This window comes from Sander vitreus, chromosome 18 (genome assembly GCF_031162955.1).
Source record: "Sander vitreus isolate 19-12246 chromosome 18, sanVit1, whole genome shotgun sequence".
Lineage (NCBI taxonomy): Eukaryota > Metazoa > Chordata > Actinopteri > Perciformes > Percidae > Sander > Sander vitreus.
In genome coordinates, this window is record NC_135872.1 from 29,705,799 (window position 1) to 29,729,503 (window position 23,705).

At 42.5% G+C, this 23,705-nt stretch overlaps 1 protein-coding gene across 3 annotated transcripts in view; it reads left to right on the forward strand.

Moving 5' to 3' along the window:
- Positions 1-23,705, forward strand: part of bach2b (BACH transcriptional regulator 2b) — an 89,683-nt gene that overhangs the window by 50,779 nt on the left and 15,199 nt on the right. For all 3 annotated transcript variants that reach the window (XM_078274217.1, XM_078274216.1, XM_078274218.1), the window contains exons 2-3: positions 5,545-5,799; positions 21,234-22,736. In XM_078274217.1, the coding sequence (XP_078130343.1) occupies positions 5,557-5,799; positions 21,234-22,736 (1,746 nt within the window). In that variant the 5' untranslated portion in view covers positions 5,545-5,556. The remainder of the gene's footprint in view (positions 1-5,544; positions 5,800-21,233; positions 22,737-23,705) is intronic.

A 23,705-nucleotide genomic window follows, 5' to 3' on the forward strand; every position in this document is an offset into this window, starting at 1 on the left:
TGCGTTTCCATGGTAACAATCAGTGACACCTGGGATCTGCTGATAACCGACAGAAAATAGAAAAACATGGTTCACACTTTGTTGTGTGTTGCAGATGAATTAATGTGCCTGTAAGCCTGTAGTAATCATTCTTGTATCTGTTAAAAGTTATCTTTGTAGCTTGTGGGGCTGAAATGATAAATACATTCATCAGTTAGTCAACATGACATTAATTGACAACATTTCAGATGATGGAAGTGATTTATTAAGTGATTATTATTAAAACATTTGCTTGTTCCAGCTTCTCCACTGTGGGCTGATGATTTGCTGTTTCAAATCAGTTTCTACATTGAATTTCTTTGGGTTTTGGAAAACGTGACATTGGGCTCTGGGAAATTGCAGTTTTCACAGTTAGTTGCAGTCCTGCACAGTCTGCCATGTTTTTTAGTTTGACAAGAATCTATAATTTACCCAGAATGCATTGTAAATTACTTGAACTTAAAGGTATAGAACAATTTTTTTGCGTATGTGCTTTGTTTCGGAGAGTGAGGTGATAAGATTGATATCAATCTTGTGTGTGGGTTAAATACATAACTGCCATCAGAACATGGCTAGCCTAGCTTAGCATAAAGGGTAAGCATGTAACTTCCCTTAGAACCACAAATTGACATCTTTACATTTCTGTTTGTGTACAGATTAAACAAAAAGAATGTTTAACTTTGGACAGGCTAGCTGATTTCCCTGCTTCCAGTCTTTATGCTAAGCTAGGCTAAACACATTGAGTTTCCAGCTCTGTACTCAACAGACATGAGACTCTCTGAAAGTAATACTTTTAGATTATTAACAATTGAAGATTTGGATAGTTTTGTGACAGCAGAAGATTGAACAGTTGGAATAACTGACTGTTTGACACATTTCAACTATTGTAGTAGTAGTAGTAGAAGTAGTATTGTAGTAGTATATATAATAGTGTAGTAAGTCTATCTGGTTCCAGAGAGGGAACACTTCTGCAGTGAGAGCATGACTTCTGTTAAACTAAACAAACTAAATAGAAAGAAGCAACAGAATAAATCAGAGTAAATACTGTGAACCAAAGAATCCAACTGTGTGTTAGTAGTAAGCATCAATCTGCGGTGAGGCAGCAGCAGGTACAGTCATACAGAGCCTCCATTTACAGTGAAGGCTGTGACAGGTCAACATAATGAGAGCACCTTCTGGACAGTATGGCAGCTTGGAGCACTGTACCATAGCGCCACAAACAGAACGGCTGCAATGGGTAATGCATAGCTAACATTAGTGTTCATTAGCCTGCCTCAGATCAGCAGGTTCGCACCAGGAGCAGCCAGTGGCACACCCTGCAGTCAGCTCAGACCGCTGCTGGAGCGTACTCATCACCATCACGCTGGTCTTTATAGCTACACAGGAATGGTAGCAACTCACCCAGAGGGTTGGCGGCATCAGTGGTAGTGTGGCAGAAAGAGCTGCCGTCAACAACTGACCCTGGAAGTCACAAAAAAGGAAAAGAAATTGTTTGCATCCATCAGCACTTCTAATCCCAATTCTGCCACAACCTGCTATTTTGTGGTGTGTTTGTCTCGGTTTGTGTCTGTCTGTATAAATGCATGTGTGTATAGAAATGCATGCACTGTGTGTGTGTGTGTGTGTGTGTGTGTGTGTGTGTGTGTGTGTGTGTGTGTGTGTGTGTGTGTATGTTTGTGTGTGTGTTTGTGCCTTGTGTTTGTTTCTGTGTTTGTGTCATCTTTGCATTTTCCTCCCACTGCGACAAACCATCTGAAGTCCAAGTGAAGCGAAATGTGCATTCCAGGGCAGAAATAGCATGTTTGGATTGCTCTGAACCTCGCAACCGCATCTGGAAACTGGAAACATTATTCTTGGAAGACAGGTCATTATCGTAGGAAGCCAACTGAGAAATGTTTGGTAGAAATAAGCAAACTATACAACAGTTGGACTAGCAGAACCACAGGAAAGTCTGGACTGACATAGTTGTTCCACAACAGAACCCACAGCAGACACTCCAGTCAACTCTGTCACAGTTAACAACCTGCATCTACAAATGGCCAGGTATTAAAAGACTTTAATGCAATGTATGGCTTAGTGCAGCCCCGCAAAGCCAGGCCACAGTTTCCACTTCCTTCATTGTGGACTAGACTCAGGACGCATTTGCTAGTATCAGATTTCATTTCTCGGTTGTACACTTTGATCAGAATCAGAAGACTTTATTGATCCCCTCAGGGAAATTATTTAATTGCAGTTGCTCACAGTCAGGCAAAAATAAGAGTAAGAAAAGAGCAAGTGTACAAAGTAAATAAAGTAACATAGCTACAATAAGAAATAAATAAAAATGTTAAGTAGATGAGGTTACAAGTAAGATTAGGTTAAAAATGAGATTGTTTCAAATGGAGATAGTAGAGCTCTCTGTGTTGATGTCTGTGCTGTGATTAATCTTTGCTTCTAGTTTTCAAAGATGCTGATTGTTCTAGAAATGCTCTCAACTGTTACTCAAAATCAGAGTCTTCATAAACCTGAGGTCAAAAATAGGTCATGCACTCACTGAGTCATTTCATCTGCAGTGCATGGCTACAGACGTAGATGCTCATGGCATTTGAGAGTTTTTAAAGGTGATAAGGTACATCATCAACTGAAGCACTTCACACTATAGATGGCTTTCTTCCGGCTCAGTTGATAGTTGCTGTATGTCCAGCCTTTACCTTTAACCTTTGAGGCTCAGCTGATTGAAGGACTAAAACACACAACCTACACAACTCACGTAGAATGAATTAGTGCAATCTGTAAGGGATCACTGATTAGTTAATGAAAAAACTAAGAACTTTTATTTTGCACAATCAAATGACACAATAATTTATTTTTGGGATGTGGTAAGACAGTGGTTCCCAACCTGGGGTCCAGGGACCCCTCAGGGGGGCAGCAAAGATCACAGGGGGTGCGCAAGTCTTTATCTGGTTTGAGGTTGAGGTAAAAAAAAAAATATTTGCACATGTTAGACAAATTATGATAATACTCTAGAATATATAATGTATACAAAAGTCAGTATAAAAACTATATATTTTTGTTCTCGCTTAAAATTGTAGGCACGCTACTTAGTAGGTCAAACCTTCGGGACCTCTTAACCTGGGACCCTTGCTGTCATCAGGTCAGCTGCTAGCTGCTAGCATCCTCGTTTGTCCTGCTGCCACAGCATCACTATTTTATGAATGAAACATAGCGGAGAAACGTAAAAGTGCTGATGACTCCTCTGTATTAAAAAAGAAAGTAAGGCTCTATCTCGAGAGTTTCCTCAACTTGTCTTAGACATAAGTAGGGGGGGCACCAAGGAAAAAAGGTTGGGAACCACTGTGGTAAGGGATGCCATCTCTTTCCAACATTGTTCATCTTTGCATCGAGTCCAATCTGTTCTGGAGAATTACATGCAGCCTTTACTTCCACATTTAAACCTTACACAATCAGTGTTATGGGCTGTAAGGTAAATGCTCCAACCAGTCACTTTATATTTTATATCTCAGACTATATCTCACACATGCCTTATTACATTACTTAAATTACATTTATTGTACATGATTTACTTCTCTGTATCCTGATGAAATCGTTGCTTCAGGATAGTGCGACGGGACTGTTAACTGTGGTACATGGAAACAAACAGAACGCCTGGCCAATGATTTCATTCAGCACTCCTATATGTTTTTGTGGAATTTGTCAACTGGATTTATTGCCTTCGGAAGGAAAACTGTTTTCTCATGTAAGCACAGCCAGTCCCAGCTGATCAGCTGCAGTGTTGAGAGCTCTTCCCATTTACACTGTGAGGGCCTATTTTCACAAGATGGGAGCTAGTTCTATTTGCAACAGAAAGACACCTCAATCTCCATTTTCACATTTGCAGTAGCCATAGTGACACACACACACACACACACACACACACACACCACCTTTCCTGAGGTGTGTGCCATTACTAGATCCACTAGCTCTGACAATCCTGGAGGTCCCACAGACTCAGAACAGATTTGGTTATGATGATGGAAGTCATCACTGTGTCTTTATTTACCTAAGGGATGTTAGCTGTGCTTCCTCATTTTCAGTTCCACTTCTACTCTTGCTAAGCAGTTTTCATACATAAAAGTATGAGTCAGTGAGAGCTTCCTATGCTTAACTCTGTTATTTGGTCATTGCTAACAACGAGGATGTTAAAAAGTAATGTGTTTTCCCTTTCATAACATAAACCATGTCTTGTCTGCAGCAAGTTTTACAACGTGCAAACATCTAGCACTTCAGATTATTTTCTCTCCAATCATAACAAGGAGATATTTCATTAGAACAAGTCCATGAATGTGGACATGTTCTGTGTGTAATCACATTTGCAAAACCTCTACATTTGTCTCAAAGCTTGCTAGCCAACTACTTTTCTGAGGAAATGTAATTAGTGTAAAACGAGGACAAATGGACAAATTCACGTGTGTGTGTGTGTGTGTGTGTGTGTGTGTGTGTGTGTGAGAGACTCTTTTTATGTGATAATGTTCTTTAAATGCAGTGGATCGATGCTCAGAGACAACAGGTCCCTCCGGTGTTCTGAAGCTGTTCTTGGAAGGGTTCCTGTAAATCCAAGGATGGATAGGGTTAGCTTAGCATTAGAACTAGAAACAGAGACTAGAAATGGGCAAACGGATCGGCACTATGTATATATGTTCCAAAATGTTGAAGTGTTCCTTTAATATTTCAGTTGATAATATGTCTACATTGATCATTATCTTAAATAAATGTGTGTTAAATTGAAATGATCACAAGCTCACTGAGACACAGCAGCAGCAGTGGATACACTTCATTTCACCCGGAGCTCCCCTAGCTGATCTGGAGATTGTGTCTTTATTGTCGGGTCGATCACGTTTTTGAAAAGCTGATGCTAAAGCTGCTTTCATCGTTTTCACTTTCATGGCTACAAAACAACCTCTGTGCTGTCATTTGAGTTCTTACCCTGTTCCTGTACTTTACTCTTCTTCAGCTAATCTCTTGACTTGCTGAGTGTGTCTGAGCTGCTCAGCATACCTTCACAGTGAGTCCTCCTTAGATTACAAATACATGTGGATCTCAAGGGCAAAAACTAAAGGAACAGTACTTTAGCTGGACTTTCTTGACTACCTTTAATTTCAGTGCAATTGGTTTTTAAATCAAAGGTGTTCTGTGTGTTTTATTTGTCGATGTGATAACCTTTTTTTGTGCATGGGATGTGAATGTGCACTGGAAAGTGTATAAGTGGAAATGTGGAAATGTGTGGACGACACTCAAAGCAGTCTTTTGTGACTCATGAATGGAAATCTTGTGTGAGTCCACACTGAGCAAGAGCATGCACAACAACATGTTGCTGGCTTTTAAATGTTAAAGGGGGAGCGAGCATGTGAAGCAGAGAGCAGCAGTCAGTCAGTCAGGCCTGTATGTGTTGAATCATCAGCAGAGTGCCGGGCTGATGTCAGCCCTGTGGAATGTGCTCGCTGGGCTCGGCTGTAAGCTGACCCCCCTCTGTTGTGCTTCTATTTCCAGGGCGTGAGCGGAATGTCCGTGGATGAGAAGCCTGAAGCCCCCATGTATGTGTATGAGTCTACAGTTCATTGTACCAATATCCTCCTCTGCCTCAACGACCAGCGGAAGCAGGATATCCTGTGCGATGTGACTGTCCTGGTGGAGGGCAAGGAGTTCCGCGGGCACCGGTCCGTGCTGGCCGCCTGCAGCGAGTACTTCCTCCAGGCACTGGTGGGCCAGGCGGAGAATGGCTTGGTCGTTAGCCTTCCGGAAGAGGTACGTCCATCAAACACTCTTTCCCTGACAGTTTACTCTTGTAGGGCTGGAAGTGCTATTGACTTTTAGACAATGCAACACTAAAACTCCCCACTGACACTAGTACAAAAGCAATACTAACCAGGCTCTCCGCACTTTCCTCCAGCATCTATAAACACACGTGCTGATGTGTGACCATTGGACTAACGCCCTGTATCCACCCTCCACCTTTAAAAAAAACACACAGCTCAGAATGCAACTCATGGCCACAGAAATTACAGTACTGTGTCCACTATATCTTTGTCACATAAAAAAGCAATCAGCTGTCTAAAATATTATGACTGACGGATCTGAAAGGCATCCATGGAAGTATGACACATACTTGTAAATTATATTTCCAAGTATATAGTGTATAAGTGTACAAGTGTATAAGTTTTATGTATTAATTTGTCAGAGGCTTTTGTCCAAAGCAACAATAACAGCTGTGTTATGAAGTAGGCTACAATAACATGAATCAACACCCTCAACACTCTGTCTCTAGCTGGTAAAGCTGCTGTCCCCTGAATTCTGATGCCATTGCATTAACTTTGTCAAACTCACACCAACAGCACACTCTTTTCTCTGCTACCTACCAACTACAACCAGCAATAGATTTGTTGCTACTGTGGTGATGCTGTCCACTGGTATTAATCCTCAAAGTCTCTTGGGCGCTGCACTTCAGTTTATTTGGTCCGAACCAAGGGCAGATAAAATACATCATTGCCTTTTAGTTCTGGTTTACCAAAGAACCAAGAGAAGTAAACATGAAGTCATATGGACTGACCGGTAACTCATTTGCTGGGCAGTTTTGGTGACTGTCATCCTGCATCATAAGCATTACATGGACCCACAGGAGAAATTGAATTCTGGTGACTGACAGCAACTTAGGATGCTCATGAGAATATTTTTCCTTTCTAGTGTCACAAAGAGCTCACAAAAATGACTGATGATGAGCATTAATAATCGGGACTGTTATGAATCTTGTGTATCACTAATAGTGGAGAACAGACAGACGGGACAAAATTAATTTTGTGTATGGTCGCTACGTTTCAGTTCTTTCACTCACTTACTGCTTTGTAAATACACACCTCTGTTTTCACTCCTTTACACTCTCTGATTTCCAAAAAACATGCACTTGAACTTTGATAGCAAGCTCCAGCTAACGCTGGTACAGTTGGTGCATTGCTAAGGGATGAATATGACTGGCTAGTTTTAAAGTCACTACAGAAGTTATGTTGTATTAGCAGAATCATCTTATTTCTAACAACTTGCCCAGTTAAACTGCATTTTGTGTGGCTTTCCCACTGGCACCATCCAATTTTCTCCATCTGCTGCATTTGTAATATATTATCACTTTATCACCCAACTTTAACTAAACGCTGTTGGCGTTTTCTATATTTTTAGAGCTAGTTTTGGTTTCTTTTCTGTGTGCAGTGCCTTTATCTGCCATGACAGAGGATAGCGGTGAAACAGTGCTTTAATTTGATGTGGCGTTCACTGGATAACGACTCAGTGAAAGATGTGAGAAAGTGAATTAATAAGCCAAAAAAGGCTGTGATTGCCAATTAGCACCTGTCAGCTGCCACCGCCGCCGTTGTCTGTGGCAGGTAGTGTTTGGTGGCGAGATTAACGCCACCTCTGGCTCAGCGCTCATCAGGTTTAGCAACACTCCTTACTCTTGCTCACCTCAGCTCTCGTCACTTTCAACTGATCCCTTTCAGAGCTCTTCCTCTGAACACATGATGAAAGTAACCCTCTGACGGATTGATGTCACACACACACACACACACACACACACACACACACGTGAACATACATGTTCTACTGTGAAAACTGGGGCACATCCCCCATGTGTTGTGTAGTTGTGGCTCCTCGCTGGGGCCAGCGCGCATTAATAAAGTAGCGCCTGTCACTGCGCTCATTGAAAAAGAAGCCAGCGTCAGATTGTAGTTTTATATAAAATGAGCATCAGGGGCTTTTTTCCTGCTAAACTCAAAGAAGGACTGGATGCTCAGAGCAGCATCTCTTTCATTCACTCACTTCACACATGAATAATGCATACACTGCTGTGTGTTTCAGGTGTGAGATGGAGTGTGGAAAGTAACATCTCTTTAATGTGCCAGAGAGAGAGTTACTCCCATGGAGGTTTTAACCAAGCCGTACTCCCTTTGTCTATCCTCGTTCAATTTGACAACATTTCAAATATTTAGCACTTTATCTAAATGGCAAAACAACATATAATGAATCCATTGGCTTTATTCTGTCACAGTGGCCACATAAGGTTTATTCTTTATTTTTATTTCACCTTTATTTTTACAGGCAAGTCATTAAGAACAGGTTCTTATTTACAATGGCGGCCTGACAAGTGGCATAGCCACTTAGGGAATGGGAAGGAGGGCTAGCAGTAACTACATCATATTTAACAACACATTGCCAATACAGTGTGTACACATGCAAAAATGTCTGTGTCAGAAAATAGTGCAACTATATATATATATATATATATTTATTGTTGCACTATTTTCTTATTATTTTATATATATATATATATATACTGTATACATATTTATATTGGCCAGACTGATGCATTCACATGTAAGAAACAGGTGAGCTCATTTAACTACTGTGTATTATTTTATGTCTAAATATTTTGGATGTAAAATCTGAATCTGTAAATGAACTAGTAATTGCAGTACGGCTGTGAAATAAATTTAATGGAGTAGAAGTACACACTGGCATAAAATGGAAATACTCAAGTCCAGGAGTAACAACAAATTGGCTTAGAAACACAAGTTACTTTGCTAATGGCTCTTTTTCTGACTATGTTCATCAATTTAAGGTGGAATTTTCCTTTAAATAGCTTTCTTCTGCCCTGTTCAGCAGGTAGTACATCTCTCTCTGTCTAGACAATTCACAGTTGCATCAAGGAGGAATGTCATTTCGTTGATGTGGCCAGTCAAGTCTTTTAAGGTCCCTGTCCCTGTTTGCTTTACGGTCAGTGACTGAAGCATGGTGACGCATGTGTCTCAGCGCAGTCTTCTCTCTGATGATGGGGAGGGCTGGCTCTGCTCAGAGTAGCAGCCTGGAGCTGTGGCTCGGGTCACAGAGAGAAGTCCTTCAGCAGCTACTGAAGGCTGCCACCTATGTGTAAAAAAAGGGCAAAAAGGCCTGGGCTGCCATGGGGGGAGAGAGGGGGAGGTTGGTGCAGCACCTCCCCCACCACCTTCATCACTCCTCTCTCATGGCCCCGCCGCCCCTGGAGTAGCCGGGGCTGGCGCTGCTGCGTGACATCATCTATATCTAATGTGATTGTGGGCTTGCAGAGAGGGAGCCAGTTTCATCAAGGGGCTTTGTTGGCCATCACATCATGGGAACAAAACAATCCTGCTTTATCTCAGCGATGCTGTCCTCCAGGCCCACCGGCAGGAGGAAGGAACAGAAGAGCATGACGTCACACACACACACACACGCACACACACACACACACACACACACACATATACACACAGTGTTTCTCTACATCATATTTATTGTGAGTGTAAGAACAAAGGGGGATTCATAAGAATCAGTGTGCCACAAATAGGAGCCAGGGAGAGGACTTTTAAAGAGAGCCCTCCACTGGAGAGGAGCAGTCATCACTGTGACAGAGAGAGATGACCTCCATAGTGGAACTGTATGCAAAACTGTGACTCATCACTCACCGCCATGATCACAGCAGACTGCTGTCAGCTAGTTATCAGCGCAGCCTGTTGCCTTTGTTCTCCTGAACAAGAGGCTGATGTTAAGAATCTGATGATCCTCACTACTGTTGTTTATTTAGTTATAGTTGCAGATGTAGTTGAGCTTATTACACCATATACACTGGCACGCACTCTCCGCTCCCTTGATTCTGGTCTTCTGGTCATTCCCGTAGTAAAGAAAAAATGGTAACGCTTTATAATAACCATCATTAATAGATGGTAAATTGACAGTTAATTAATCTTAGCAAACAATTAAATTATAATTAATAATGTTTACTAATTATTAGTAGTGCTGTAAATGAACAGTTTATTGTTACACACATTATATCTCTCATTTACTATGTTAGGTATCGGTTAATGATTAAAAAATGATTGTAAACCTTTAAGAAACCATTTTTAAAACATCTATAATCATTACATCGATAGATGGACCAGATATTCCTAACACGTTGTTGAGGGTTACTAGTTGGTTTGTAAACTGTCTATAAACAGTGTCTGGATGGTTATTATAAAGTTTACATATAAAATAAATATATATATAAACTTAGCACAAAAGTAAGGAAATTTGTGTTTGGTAGATTATTTGAACAATGCCTTTTGGCAATAAATCTTATACCGTTGGAAAGCCTGTTTAGTTCCTTTCAAATGGTGCCCCATTTGTAAGGAACATGCATTTGTGGGATGAGCAGCAGAGCTGAGGATGTGGGTTGCGCCCATGAACAATTTGCCAAATCGTCTCTGTCAATGCCAAACCGCTTTTCTTTGCTGTTACTATTGACTCTTGTTTTGAGCTTCTGGTACCACCAGGTGCTGACAGTCAGGTGCCTGATTCTGCAACCAGTGGCTATACCATATCTCCACAGTCTGGGACCGAACTCTATCCTCCAAGATGTCAACGCTCGCCCCCACAGGGCGGGGTTTATCAGAGACTACCTCCAGAATGTGGGAGTGGAGAGGATGGAATGGCCTGCCAGCAGTCCTGACCTCAACCCCATTGAACACGTCATCAGGGATCAGGTTGGGCGTGCTGTTTGTGCCAGAGTGACCAACACAACCACGTTGGTGAATGGGATGCCATCCCACAGCAGTGTGTGACCAGGCTGGTGACCAGCATGAGGAGGAGGTGCCAGGTTGTTGTGGCTGTGTATGGTTCTTCTACACGCTACTGAGGCTCCACAATGAATCAATTGTTAAAATGCCAATATGTCTTGTTTCTTCAAAATTCAATCATCCAATCCACCAAACACCAAACGAGTCAACGGCAGAATAAGCTGTTTGGCATTGGCAGAGAAGATTTGGCAAATTGTTCATGGGCGCAACCCACATACTCAGCACTGCTGCTCATCCCACAAATGCATGTTCCTTACAAATGGGGCACCATTTGTAAGGGAACTAAACAGGCTTTCCAACGGTATAAGATTTATTGCCAAAAAGCATTGTTACCACAGAGAAATAATAAAATAATAACAACTAAAATTACTTTTTGTGCTAAGTGTGTATATATATATATATATACTATATAATTATTTTATATGTTGCAACTTTATAATAACCATCCAGCCACTGTTTACAGACAGTTTACAAACCAACTAGTAACCACTGACAAAGTATTAACTATCTAAATAATGTTTATAGATGGTTTACAAAGTATTTATTAACTATTTAACAAGGTATTATAGTCATCTGTTGCAACTTTATAATAACCATCCAGCCACTGTTTACAGACAGTTTACAAACCAACTAGTAACCACTGACAAAGTATTAACTATCTATCTAAATAATGTTTATAGATGGTTTACAAAGTATTTATTAACTATTTAACAAGGTATTATAGTCATCTGTTGCAACTTTATAATAACCATCCAGACACTGTTTATAGACGGTTTACAAACCAACTAGTAACCCTCAACAACGTGTTAGGAATATCTGGTCCATCTATTGATGTAATGTTTATAGATGTTTTAAAAATGGTTTCTTAAAGGTTTACAATCATTTTTTAATCATTAACCGATACCTAATATAGTAAATGAGAGATATGTGTGTTACAATAAACTGTTAATTTACAGCACTACTAATAATTAGTAAACATTATTAATTATAATTTAATTGTTTGCTAACAGTTAAATGACAATTAACTAAAGAATCTGTTGGTTATAGAGCATTCTGCTACCGTGCCCCTCATCTATGGACTGGCCTCCCACCACATGTTTAGTTAACGTTTTTTCACAGCATCCTTTCTGGGTCCTTCACAAACAAACCTTTTTCACTTCATCTCATGTTGCTGGTGACATCGACAGCAGGTATATTCCTAAATGTTTTTTTTCACTGTATGCACTTTCATCTACCCTAATCCCTTATGCAACTTTTTAACTTAAATCTATTTATTTCTTTTATCCTGGCTTGACTGTTTGTGTTTTTAATGATGTGTTATGCCGTCAATACGGAGCTGCTAAACTGCTTTTCGTTGTCTGTAAAGCAATGACAAATAAACTATTCTATTCTATTCTAATGTATTGCAGTAATTACATCAGTGAATAATTATGTTGCCCTCATCCAGTGTTGGAGTATTCTGACTGGCTGGCATGACTCCAGACCGCCATGGGGACAGTGCAGGCCTCCAGAATGTGGAGGATCATCAGCCCTACCATTTTGCTCTCTCTGAGTTTTATTCTGGAAAAAGGAGAGGGCAGCACTGTGATTCAGCAGAGCGCTGGTTCACAGACCTCAAACCACCTCCTGTTTTTCAGTTCTTTCCTTAGTCATGAGCCAGGGAACACTGCACATCCATCATCTTGAAAGAATACACAGACACACACACACACACAGAGAGAGACACACATACACACACACACACACACACACACACACACACACACACACACACACACACACACATATATCTTCCCCTGGTTTTAAAAAGGAGATTGTGTCCACCTGCAGTGTCGCAAAAGATTTGCTGTGATTTACTTTAACAAGACAAGGTCTGAAGTGCTGCTTGTGGCCCCTAAAGGCTGCAGTGTTCTTTACACCACACACTCTGAAAATGTTGGATGGAATACTGATGAGTTTGTTATTAATGGTGACTTAAAAGTAGCCTTTGCGGCAAAAAAGTAGTTTGTCCTGATGGTGGTTAGGGGTGTAGGGGTTAGAGATCTTTGATGGCTCTTCACACCGCTCCAACCAATGGTTTGGCAGTTTGGAATCTGGAGCCAAAGCTATGACACTCAAGACTCCATGCATCATGTGGACCCCCATTCAGCCAGGAGGACCTCCTAAACCATAAAGTGTCAGTGGAGGAGATGGATGAGAGAAGCAGAATCCAGGACACACCAGCTGAGACGCTCGGGTGAGGGCAGAGGGTCCAGGGATTAAAAGCCAGGGCAGAGATCCAAGACAGAGATGGGACAGACAGGTTAAAAGAGAGGCGGTTTAGGGTTAGAGTAGGTTATAAAATTATCCCTTGGACTTCATGCACTCTGCGATCTGACAGATTCCGACTGTCTCGTTTGAAAAGGTGACAGTGATGTTGTCACTCAAGAAAAAGTGACGGAGTGACTAAAATAGAGTTTCCTCAGCACCACCATTCACTGGGGACCATGCATTTGCTCAGAAAATTCCATGGTAATCTAGTAAAAAGAATGACGGCACTGGTGTCCCTTTCAAGTGCAAGGGACATATGTTTACATTAACCTGACCAGCTACCTCTTGCTGTGTGAGAATAATGACTGGACTCTCTTGGAAGCGATGGCTAAAGTAGGGGGACATTGTTACAGCAGTCCAAAAATGGTTGAGTTGGCAAAGCGTCAGACTTTGACACAGTTGACAACATTGGTAACAATGACCATGATCTTACCCCAAACTGAACCCAGTACATCAAGCAGATTTAAGCCATAGAGGTGGCAGGTCACAAGATACGCATATAGGTCATTTTGGAAGCTGTAGCCAAAAGACCTGTTCTGTTGTTTAGGTATGAGGACTTATAGATGTTCAGGCTTTGCTGCTTGTGAGGTAACTTAAAAGTCTGGCTGCTCAGAGATAGAGAAGGAGCTTGAGATAGACCAGAGACAGTAATGCTCTTGTGGTGGTTTAGGAGGGTTGATGAGTGACATCCATCCACCACCTCGGGTCAAGCAGTTGATCAGGGCTCGACCTGCACAATGCCGGATAATCTGAGGGGGCCTCACACAGACTGGCCCCACACTGAGTGCCTGGCCAGGACAGTGTCACAGAAATACAGCCAATTAGACAGATGGTGGGAGCAGAGCCTTGCCTTCCTTAAAGGTGGGGGGTTGGGTGGTAGACGATGAAGAGGAGGCGGTGGAGAGAGGAGTGATCCACTAATACCCAGCCCCCTTGGTCCAGCAGGGGGTCCCTCTTTCTCTGCTAACACAAGGACACATTGCATGTTGTAAACTGACAGAGAAGATGCAGGATCTCTGTCTGAGTGTGAGAGGCTGGGTAGAAGGGCACCTTGAGCAGCCAGCCTGCTGGGTGATCCCCGTTGTGACTCTCTTTGTATTTAACCTCCAAACCTGGCACAGTTAAGCAGCTAACACCCCCACTATGAAAGGAATACACAGACTTTCATCACTCTGGGCTGAAAAACCTGCCATACAACCATGTTGAACAAAACAAATGGACACAGAGCTGAGATTAGCCTGGCATGTGTAATGTGCTTGGACAAATTCAGTGATTTTATATTTGTATGGTCAGAAACACACAGTCCTGTGCAGCGGTGTAGAGGCGGGGGCATGTCCTCCCCACTGTTTGGCCTGCACAGTAAGCTGCACTGGGAGGGGCTTAGGACGTACGCTATCTGATTTAATCCACTGTCAGGGGGACAGCTCAGCACCAGGATCGTCTGAGCTTCTGCTGTCACTAAGGAGGACACTTTCCTTGTGAAAATGTCTTCACTGTGATTAGTATCTGTTAACACTGATTCAGATGTGCACCAAACCTTACCGTACAGATTCAGTACCTTTACTGGACTGGACTTTACTACTACAGCCTCACTTGTATGCCAGCAGGCCGATATTGGCTTATCAAAATATACTGTTGACAGATATGTAAATATAAAATTACAGAGGCTGCATGTAAACTATTTACCTATTTTTTTCAGTGTATGGATTGGGTTTTTTGTTAATATTTTTAATGACTCAACTGTATTTTAATTTTAAATTGTGAATTTAATAATTCAGCTGTAAATGATCGTGCCTCAGTACTTAATATTCACATCTGAGGGGCCTAACATTAGTATGTACAGTGTTTGTGTTAATAATGATCATGTTCATGTTCGCCATTATATTATCTGATTTTTATTTATTTCAGTGTTTTAGTTAAATATTGGTATCAAAAGTTATATCTAATACCTAACCCTAACCCTAATTGAGATCAGTGAACAAGAGATCATTTTTGGCACCCAGGGTAAGAATTGGGGGGGAACATTAACTGAAAAAAAAACTGTAACAAATCTGAAAAACAATATTCATCAACACCAACGCCATCATAGGTACTGCATATGGTTTCATTTAGAGGACTATACCAGTGTTTTATATATTTTAATTCTTACTATAATTCATGTATTCTTGACATTTTTGCTGAGCCTTTTGCAAAGCATACTGTACCATACTACAAAACATTTAATGAGTTTTGCCTTCCATCCAGGCAGCCATTGATTTCAGTTCATTTCATAACACAGCTTTCAGATATTTGAAATATAGATATGGATGGGTAATCTATCACAGTGAACATGTCTGATTTTATGTTTGTCAAAGTTACTTGTTGCAGTTGAAACTATTGGCAACAACAAAAGCAGATATGTTCACTGTGATAATCTAACTGAAGGAAGTTTGACAGTTCATGTTTATACCAGACCGAAATGAGTGGAGTGAATGGCTGCTTGAAGAATCAGTCAAATAATCTTAGATAGCATGATATGTTTTGAAAATCATTGCAAAAATGTGATTTGTAATGATGTGAATGTGCAAAATCTCAGGTATGACAAAAAAAACACTTACAGTAGATTTCTGTCACATCAGATTTATGCAGACTTTTAGTAATGATACAGTATGTCATCAGTATAATATATTTAATGCAAGCTGTAGTCTGATAGATTAGTAAGTGACTAGATGACTGCTCCAGCTGTCTTTATAAAAGACTTTCCTTTGGCCGAGAGCTTTTCTGTTCCGCAGCAGGCCTTTGTCCCTGCACATTTCCTGTCATCTCCTCTAGCATAACATCTTAACCCACAATGGCGTCATGACAGTGTACAGTACAGCGCCTGTTTCATTCCCATTAGTGCTGTGACTCAGACTCCTTATTGTTTGTCCGCGAACACAGAGGTTAATGTCAGGCTACTCAGCAGATCTGATGTTAAAGCATCGGCTGCTCCCTCCAATGGAGATGGAGGGTTTTCTCTTGCACTCCATTGTCATGCCATGCCATGTCCTCATTAGCATGCATGACATGCAGGAATTCACTGGAGAACATTTGCATAAATTAGCCCTCTCTTTTTTGGATGCAAAAGGCCGACATAAGGCAGGAGCACTGGGTGAGGAAAGAGGGAGAGAGATTTAAGGAGGAGAGGGGAGTGTGGTGTAGTATTGCTCAGCCTGTTTATGAAAAGAATTTTGGCAGGCTTCCTAAAAATGTCATGCGAACTGTCTGGGTCTGTGATTGGCCATTGCCTATAATTTCCTGCCCTGTAATGGTATCGCCTGTCCACTCCAGCTGCAGAGCAGGGCTGTGTTAGCCTAAAATGGCCCCAGTCAGGCACGTTAATACATTTGTCTCTTTGTCTTAACTCATACACTAAGTGCTGCTAACAGCTGAAATGCTTCAAACGTCATGGCAGTCAGCTAATGACCAGGAAACACTCTGTGTAGCCTCCCTATCTTCCTCTCCAGTTTCCTATGCACTGACTGTCTCCCTTCATCTCTTATTTTCCCCTGTCCTCCGTCCGTCCTTCCTCAGTATTTAAACCCCCCCTCCATCCTGTGTCACTCTCTTTACGCTTTCCTTCATTAGGCTGCTGTGCTGGTTGTAACAGTGGAGTAATCACATATGGTGCAGGGTGCACATAAAGATGCGCTCCCACAGGCAGCAGCTGCTGATACTAGCTGAAAATAGATCCCTGGTACGCTCAGCACTTTTCCTCCAGCAGCTTTGCTGTTTATCAGCAGCCCTGGATGCAGCCGGCCAGCTTCATTTAAGCTACCACTGCTTCACCATTACAGTCGCTGTGGCCCCATCTACATTGACTCACTTAGAGTGTGTGTGTGTGTGTGTGTGTGTGTGTGTGTGTGTGTGTGTGTGTGTGCATGAGTGAAGAGAGGCCACTTGCAGTTATTTGAGTGTACACTTGCTCAGGCTGCTAGAAGGCTGTTTTGACATTTTTGTGTGTGCTGTGTATTTGAATAGAATAGATCTTAATGTATATGTCAATCCTCAGTACACAAATCATACAATATAAAATGCATTGCATCTACAAACTACTTCAAATACAGAAGTCACATTGACTAAAATGACAATAAATGCTGAGGAACATTCCACCAGACCTGTTTGGGTTAACACAGATTTCTTTCAGTCCATGTTAGTTTTTTTATGGCTCCTACAGCAGTGAGGCATGCTAAGAGGTTTTCACTCACGTGAAGCAAATTTGCACCTTGTGTTAGTTGTGCAAACTCACTGCTGGACTGTGTGTGCCATGTGTTTGTCAAGTGTGTCTAGGTTGGCGTGTGACAGCTCAGACTCATACAGACCTCAGAACTCGCCAGGAGACTCCACTTCCTTTTGCTACTTTCCAGCAATCTCTCTCCTTTTTCTTCTTTTTTCCATACCATCATGAAAAAAAACCATAAAGACTCAGGTTTTCAACTCACATAAAATTGCACCATGGAGCGAGTTTGCTTGTTTGCCCTCACACCTTTCAAAGAGGAACGCCCACAGTAAAGTAGATACAAAGTTATGGTGATGCACAGGCATTTTTTACACATGAAGATCAGTTTATTCATTATGAGGAGCACCACTCAGCAAGTGAAAACCATTGTATAATATCTTCTGTGGCTCTGAAGGAGCTTTGTTCTAAGGAAATAACTCGCTTGGAGAAACAAACTGGGGTCTAGGACTTTGAAAGACCGGGGCATTTACCAGGCAGACGGTCCTACGAAAAGATTATATTGGTTGCGTGCGTGCGTGGGGAGGATGACCTGTTCTCATCAGTAGAGCTGATAGTCCACTCAAAGTTACTACCTTCCCCCTAATCCCTCACACTCAGACTCACACACTGCCACCCACCCACTTACCCGAGCACATACACACAACACATCCACACACACACACCATCCCCCCCTCATAGATATGGAGTCAGCAACTTCCTGATGTGCCTGGTGCTGTTGGACTGTCTGTTAAGCGTGAGTTATACTATTTATACTATACTTAGCCAGAGCTCACTGCATGCTGCTTCAGAGCAGATGCATGCTGGGAGGCTGCAGCCGGTGCATGCACTGGAGGTTTAACTGCCAGACTCAGCTAAAGATCACTCTGAAAATCCAAAAATACAGAGATATATTATTTAATGTTTAGAGCAGTCCCATTACACATTAGACACTGTATGCAAACATATGTGTATTTAGCATATCACACATCTGTTTAGACTGGTGCTGGTTTGATGTTTCACATCCCAACCATTTGGCTGTCTGTAGTCACAGCAACAAAGAAATCCAGCACATGTGAAAAGATGTGAAAGATCTACTTATTCAAGTGTAAATTTACATTTCTTTTTATAGCATGGTTGATTAAATGTGGTCACCACTACATTGGCAATGTAGATAAGGCCACATGTAGTGGCTTATAAACTTATAAATCTGGGAAATATGTCAAGCTGTCACAGACCAGTTGAAAGAAATATTGAAAGATTTGACAGCTGTTCCTGTCAAGAAAAACTTCACTTCACAGTACTGCAATAGCAGTTTATTACAGTTTGAAATAGGAAACATTTATTTTCAGCGTTTTTTTAAGAGGGACTCACAGACAGTAGTGGCTCCTCATAAGCAACAGTGGTTCATGGAAGAGAACAATGTGAAATGGAGGGACAACACAATAAATGAATGATAGAAGTTACACACAGAAGTTGCCATCATGCTCTGTGACATGAAAACAAGATGGCACACATACATCGTGATATAATACATTTTAATCATGTCCTCACAGTCCCCAGATCGAACAGATAAACACCAATGGGAGATGTTGGAGCTATCCATCATCATCATACCACCAAATGAGAGAATATTTTTTTTTTAAATGCTCTTCATCCCTCCAGTAGAGTTCAGGAGACTTAAAGAAACTTTCTATATACAGTACATTACAATCTAACACTAAACAATCAAACTCAGTTAACAGAGCTTTTAGATTACCCCAAAACTACATTAGTAAATCTGTGGACTCATGAGCTCAGTGTTTTTAAAATGCTGGCACTGACACTGCACAAGCTCAGACAACATGTGTGCTGCTAAAGATCATTTTAAACAGGTGTATCATGACCGTCGGCGTGTGCTGGATTCAGTCGTAGACAGTATCATCCCACCACAGCTTTAGTTCAGTACAGTTGTTACCTTGCAGATCATTGAGTTTAGCTGAAAGTCATGTTGATTATTTTACAATTAAAAGCTCTAATTATTATATCTCTTCTATAATCACATAATCCCTGTCTGTATTTTGGGGTCATGTTCCATTCAAACTGGCATAGACGCATCCTCTATTGTGCTGTTGAGTTCTATGCCTCTAGCATGTATTATCTCTAATTTCACACAATGTTTAGAAGTGAACATGAAAAAGTCAGTAACATATTGGCTCTACTAGTTTCAAACCTTTAAAAAAAGCAGCAAGACATTGCACATGTTTATAAATCTTCCTAAAGATCCACAAAGCCAGATGATTTAAAAAGGCCTTAGCCTCACTCCAATGACCTCAAGCTATTTCTTACTGACATATTTGTGTTTCCTCGTGCATACTGCTTAGTTGTTTTTCCAGGCGGAAAAATCCACAGAGCAAAAATTTGTGGTTTTTGAAGGTTGATACTAAAGAGGGAAAATCCTGTTTTACTACTGGGGTGTCTGGCAGAGACCGCTGGAACACTGGAGGCTGCTGCAGTGCCCACTCTGTGTATATACTGTTTCACCTAGGGTAATTCATCTTCTTGTTTCCCCCAACAGAGGCAGCAAAACAATCAGTAAACAGTGGGCTCATTAAAACCACATTGTGCCGCTCATCCCCTACATCTGTGAGCCTGTTAAGTCTTGTAAGAAAAACTGTACCTCTGAAAAGGTGCTTTGTAGAGCAAACAATACGTCTGTCTCAGATTCAACGTGAACGCATTGCAATTGTGTTTGTGAGCACACCTTTTCTCTATGCGTGGTTTGATTGCATTCCCCAAGCAACTAACATTAATGTGTTTGTCATCAGAGAATGAACCAGGATAAAGCTGCAGGGATTGGTTGCTAGAGCCTGAGTAAAGTGATGAATGCAACCTGGTGTGAACCTCATGCTGATCTCCAAACAGCAGACATGCCTCGTATTAAAGCCGGCTCCTCTGGCTCCTTTCTCTCGTCTGTGTGCTCTGTGACAACAACAGCAGAGGGCCGCCTGGACTTCTGCAGGCTAAGGGGTTTACCTAATTATCTGGTATTAAGTCTAAATGGAAGGCTTCCCTCTATCATCCCGCGCCACATGGCCCTAACAGGCATAAGCCATAGTCTTACAAACCATTAGGCTTTATAGGCACTTGACCTGAGGACACAGGGCACTGACACAGAAAGTGAGGCTGTGGGGCTGACAGGGCACTTAAGTTACAGTACACTGCTGGACACATCTAATCAGTGTTGTGAAAGTAAAACACTTTTAACTGAAGGTCCCAGTTATAATAGGGGCAGGGTAATAAACCTAAATATTTAGTTCATTGCACTAGCAGTTTACTGTCAAGCTGGCATCAGTGTGGTCTAATTCATAATCATGTTTACTTATTTTTTGATCAAATAATTCCTGATTTTAAATCCGTTTTGAAAAACTGTATTTAACTCATAAGAACGTTGGCTTCCTTTGTTAAATGAAAAAGGTGTTCAGAAAAGTATGAGCTTGGTATCAGTTTGAAAGTTTTTGGAACTGATACCAAACCTCAGTATGGAATACCTAGGTATAATTCACTGTCACAAAGATCTTTGCTGATTATTATTTAGCAGTTACCATCACCTGTAATGCAGCATTTTGGACATACAGTGAATTCATGTCACTGAAGGAATATAAAGCAGCATTAGTGCTTACTGCTTAGGCATCTTACCTTAAGTAAGTACGAGTTTTACAAATCTAAAGCAGTGACATGAGTGGGTGTAGGCAAAACCAATGATCTGACCACAGGGCAGACAGTGGTTGACTGCTGGAATGTCCCACAGGTTGTTATTATGAACATGAGGCTGGACACACAACCTACCAACATCTCCAGAGCACCAGATCTCATTTACCGCTGTGTACAATGTTCAGTGCTGACCTGATAAAAAGATTAACCGGTACTTTACATTGTTTGTTTATGGTCGTTGGAGCTGTCGGATTGTCTCACCACACTCCAAGTGCTCTGAACAATGGCTGTGCTGATGGTAATTCTGGCAATTTCCCTGTTTTTTGCAGGTCACTGCCAGGGGATTCGCTCCATTGTTGCAGTTTGCCTACACTGCTAAGCTGTTACTCAGCAGAGAAAACATCCAGGAGGTCATCCGCTGTGCCGAATTCCTGCGCATGCACAACCTCGAGGACTCATGCTTTCGCTTCCTGGAAGCTCAGCTGCGCAGCGAGGAGGATGGCTTGCTGCTCTGCCGCAAGGTGGCAGTGGAGGTGAACAACTCAGAGGATGAGAGCATGCAGTCAGAGGTGGAAAGGCCCACCTCCCCGAAGGCGCGGCGGTGTGCTGACGCCCTCACCTCCTTTGGACACCCTGACGATGATCGGTTAGCAATAGCTATTCCCAGTAACTTCACAGATGGCCGGCTGGACTTTGATCGGCACGGAGCGTCAGACCTGCCACGATGCCCCAAGTACAGGAAATACCAGTGGGCTTGCAACAAGCACAATGACATCTCCTCACACACCAGTACCTCAGGTTTTCCAAGCACATTAAAGCAGAACAGCGTTAGCGGGGCAGTGCCGGGCAGGCTGCCTTTGGCACAGATCAAAGTTGAACCACAGGCAGAGGAAGAGGCCATCTCATTGTGCCTGTCAGGGGACGAGCAGGTCGTCAGGGATAAGGACAGTGTGACAGCCATGGAGATGGATAGCCCCATATCTGTGGAGAGAACCAAGAGAACCAAGTCCCCTTCCTGCCTCCGAGCCTTCTTCAAGAAAGGGGTTGACCTCCCCAGTCTGCCCAACACATCACAGCAGCTATTCACCAACAGACTTGTCTGCCCCCAGGACAAAGGCAACTCTCAGGGAGATCATACAAATGACTTCTGGCCTTTAACTGGGGAGCTGGGTCTGTCTGTTACATCCCCAAAGGACGTGGATGGTTTCCCTGCAGGGTTGTCCCTCAAATCCGCTTCCTGCGATGGGGTCTGCAAACAGGAAGTTGAGCTAGATCGCCGTAGTGTCATATTTTCCTCAGGGGACTGCAACCATCTGGGAACTCCAGCACATTCCTACCCTGGTGGGATCTCTTTGGAGATGGAGCTCTCTGACCACATGCCAAAGGGCCTGTGGGCAGGAGCCAGCCAGTCCCTCCCCACCTCTCAGACCTATTCTCCCAGCACCACCTCCACTGAGCCCCCACTTCTGTGCCGTCCACGACCCAACACCAGCTGCCCAGTGCCAATCAAAGTGTGCCCACGCTCGCCACCTTGTGAGACGCGCACCAGGACTTCCAGCTCCTGCTCTTCGTACTCTTATGCGGAGGACGGCAGCGGAGGCTCCCCCTGCAGCCTGCCCCAGTTTGAGTTCTCTTCCTCTCCATGCTCCAATGTGGCCCGCTGCCTCAATGTGGATCAGCAGGATCAAAGTGTCGGTGGGGAAGCCATTTTTAACCAGGTGCGGCCCAAGATCAAATGTGAGCAGTCCTATGTCACCAACTCCAGCGACGAGTCGGGCTCCTTCTCAGAGGGAGACAGCGAGTCCTGCCATGTGCAGGAGAGAGGGCCAGAGGTGAGTGTAAAACATTGTCTTCCACATGTACCACACAATGTAGCCATTACACTCAATTCCACCATGGCTAATTATATCGCAGTGCCCTGCTCTCCAGGTCTGCATTAGCAGTCATTAAATCATCATGTAATTGAAGCAGGAGTGTTCAGAACAAGATTTACAGCATCACCAAAGGGCACAGATGTGCTTTGATATTATTAATCTGCTTCATGCACTGCTGGAGATCTGTGTAATGAGTCTGAATATGTGAGCCCAAATGCACCACGACGATGCAGAAGGCTGTGGTGCTGTTTTTACGACTGTGATTGGTTCATCGTTTTAGCTGAGAGTAGCGTATATGTGTGAAAGGCACTGCAGGCGATTGAAGGCTCAGGATTCTCCCAGGGTAGGACTGGCCTCTGAAGTGATTCCCTCTGGCTCTGTCTGTCTTCCTGTCAGTGCCAGCTACCCTAACTAGCTCATTTTATCCCAGCAGAAACACTGACACCTATAATCCACTCCTATAAATATGCATAATGTTAATTCTCAGTGAAGCCTAGCCGACGTTTGACCTTCCTGATCTATCAATAATTAGCTGGATACCCAGTGAAGGTGTGCAGTGCGTTGCAAAAGGGATTACAACCAATACATTACAGTAGTGATGTTCTATGGCCATAAAGGTTTAATGGCCGGCAGTTGCTGCGAGTTTAATGTGTGTGGGCGAGAGGTTCAGACCGGTCTCATGGCAGGACTGTAGCGCAGCTCAACAGTGCTGACAAGGATGAATAGCCAATCCTCTAATCATCCTCCCCTAATCCACATGGACAGACGTCCTCCAAGCTGCAGACTGGACCACTGTTGTTTACCAGGAAAAGTAATCTAATTCACACTTGAAGCACAACGCAGGTGTAATAACATCAAAATGAGCAAAGTTCCTACCTGAGGGAAAGAAATAGGCATTAAAATGAATTTACAGAGAACAGATTTGCT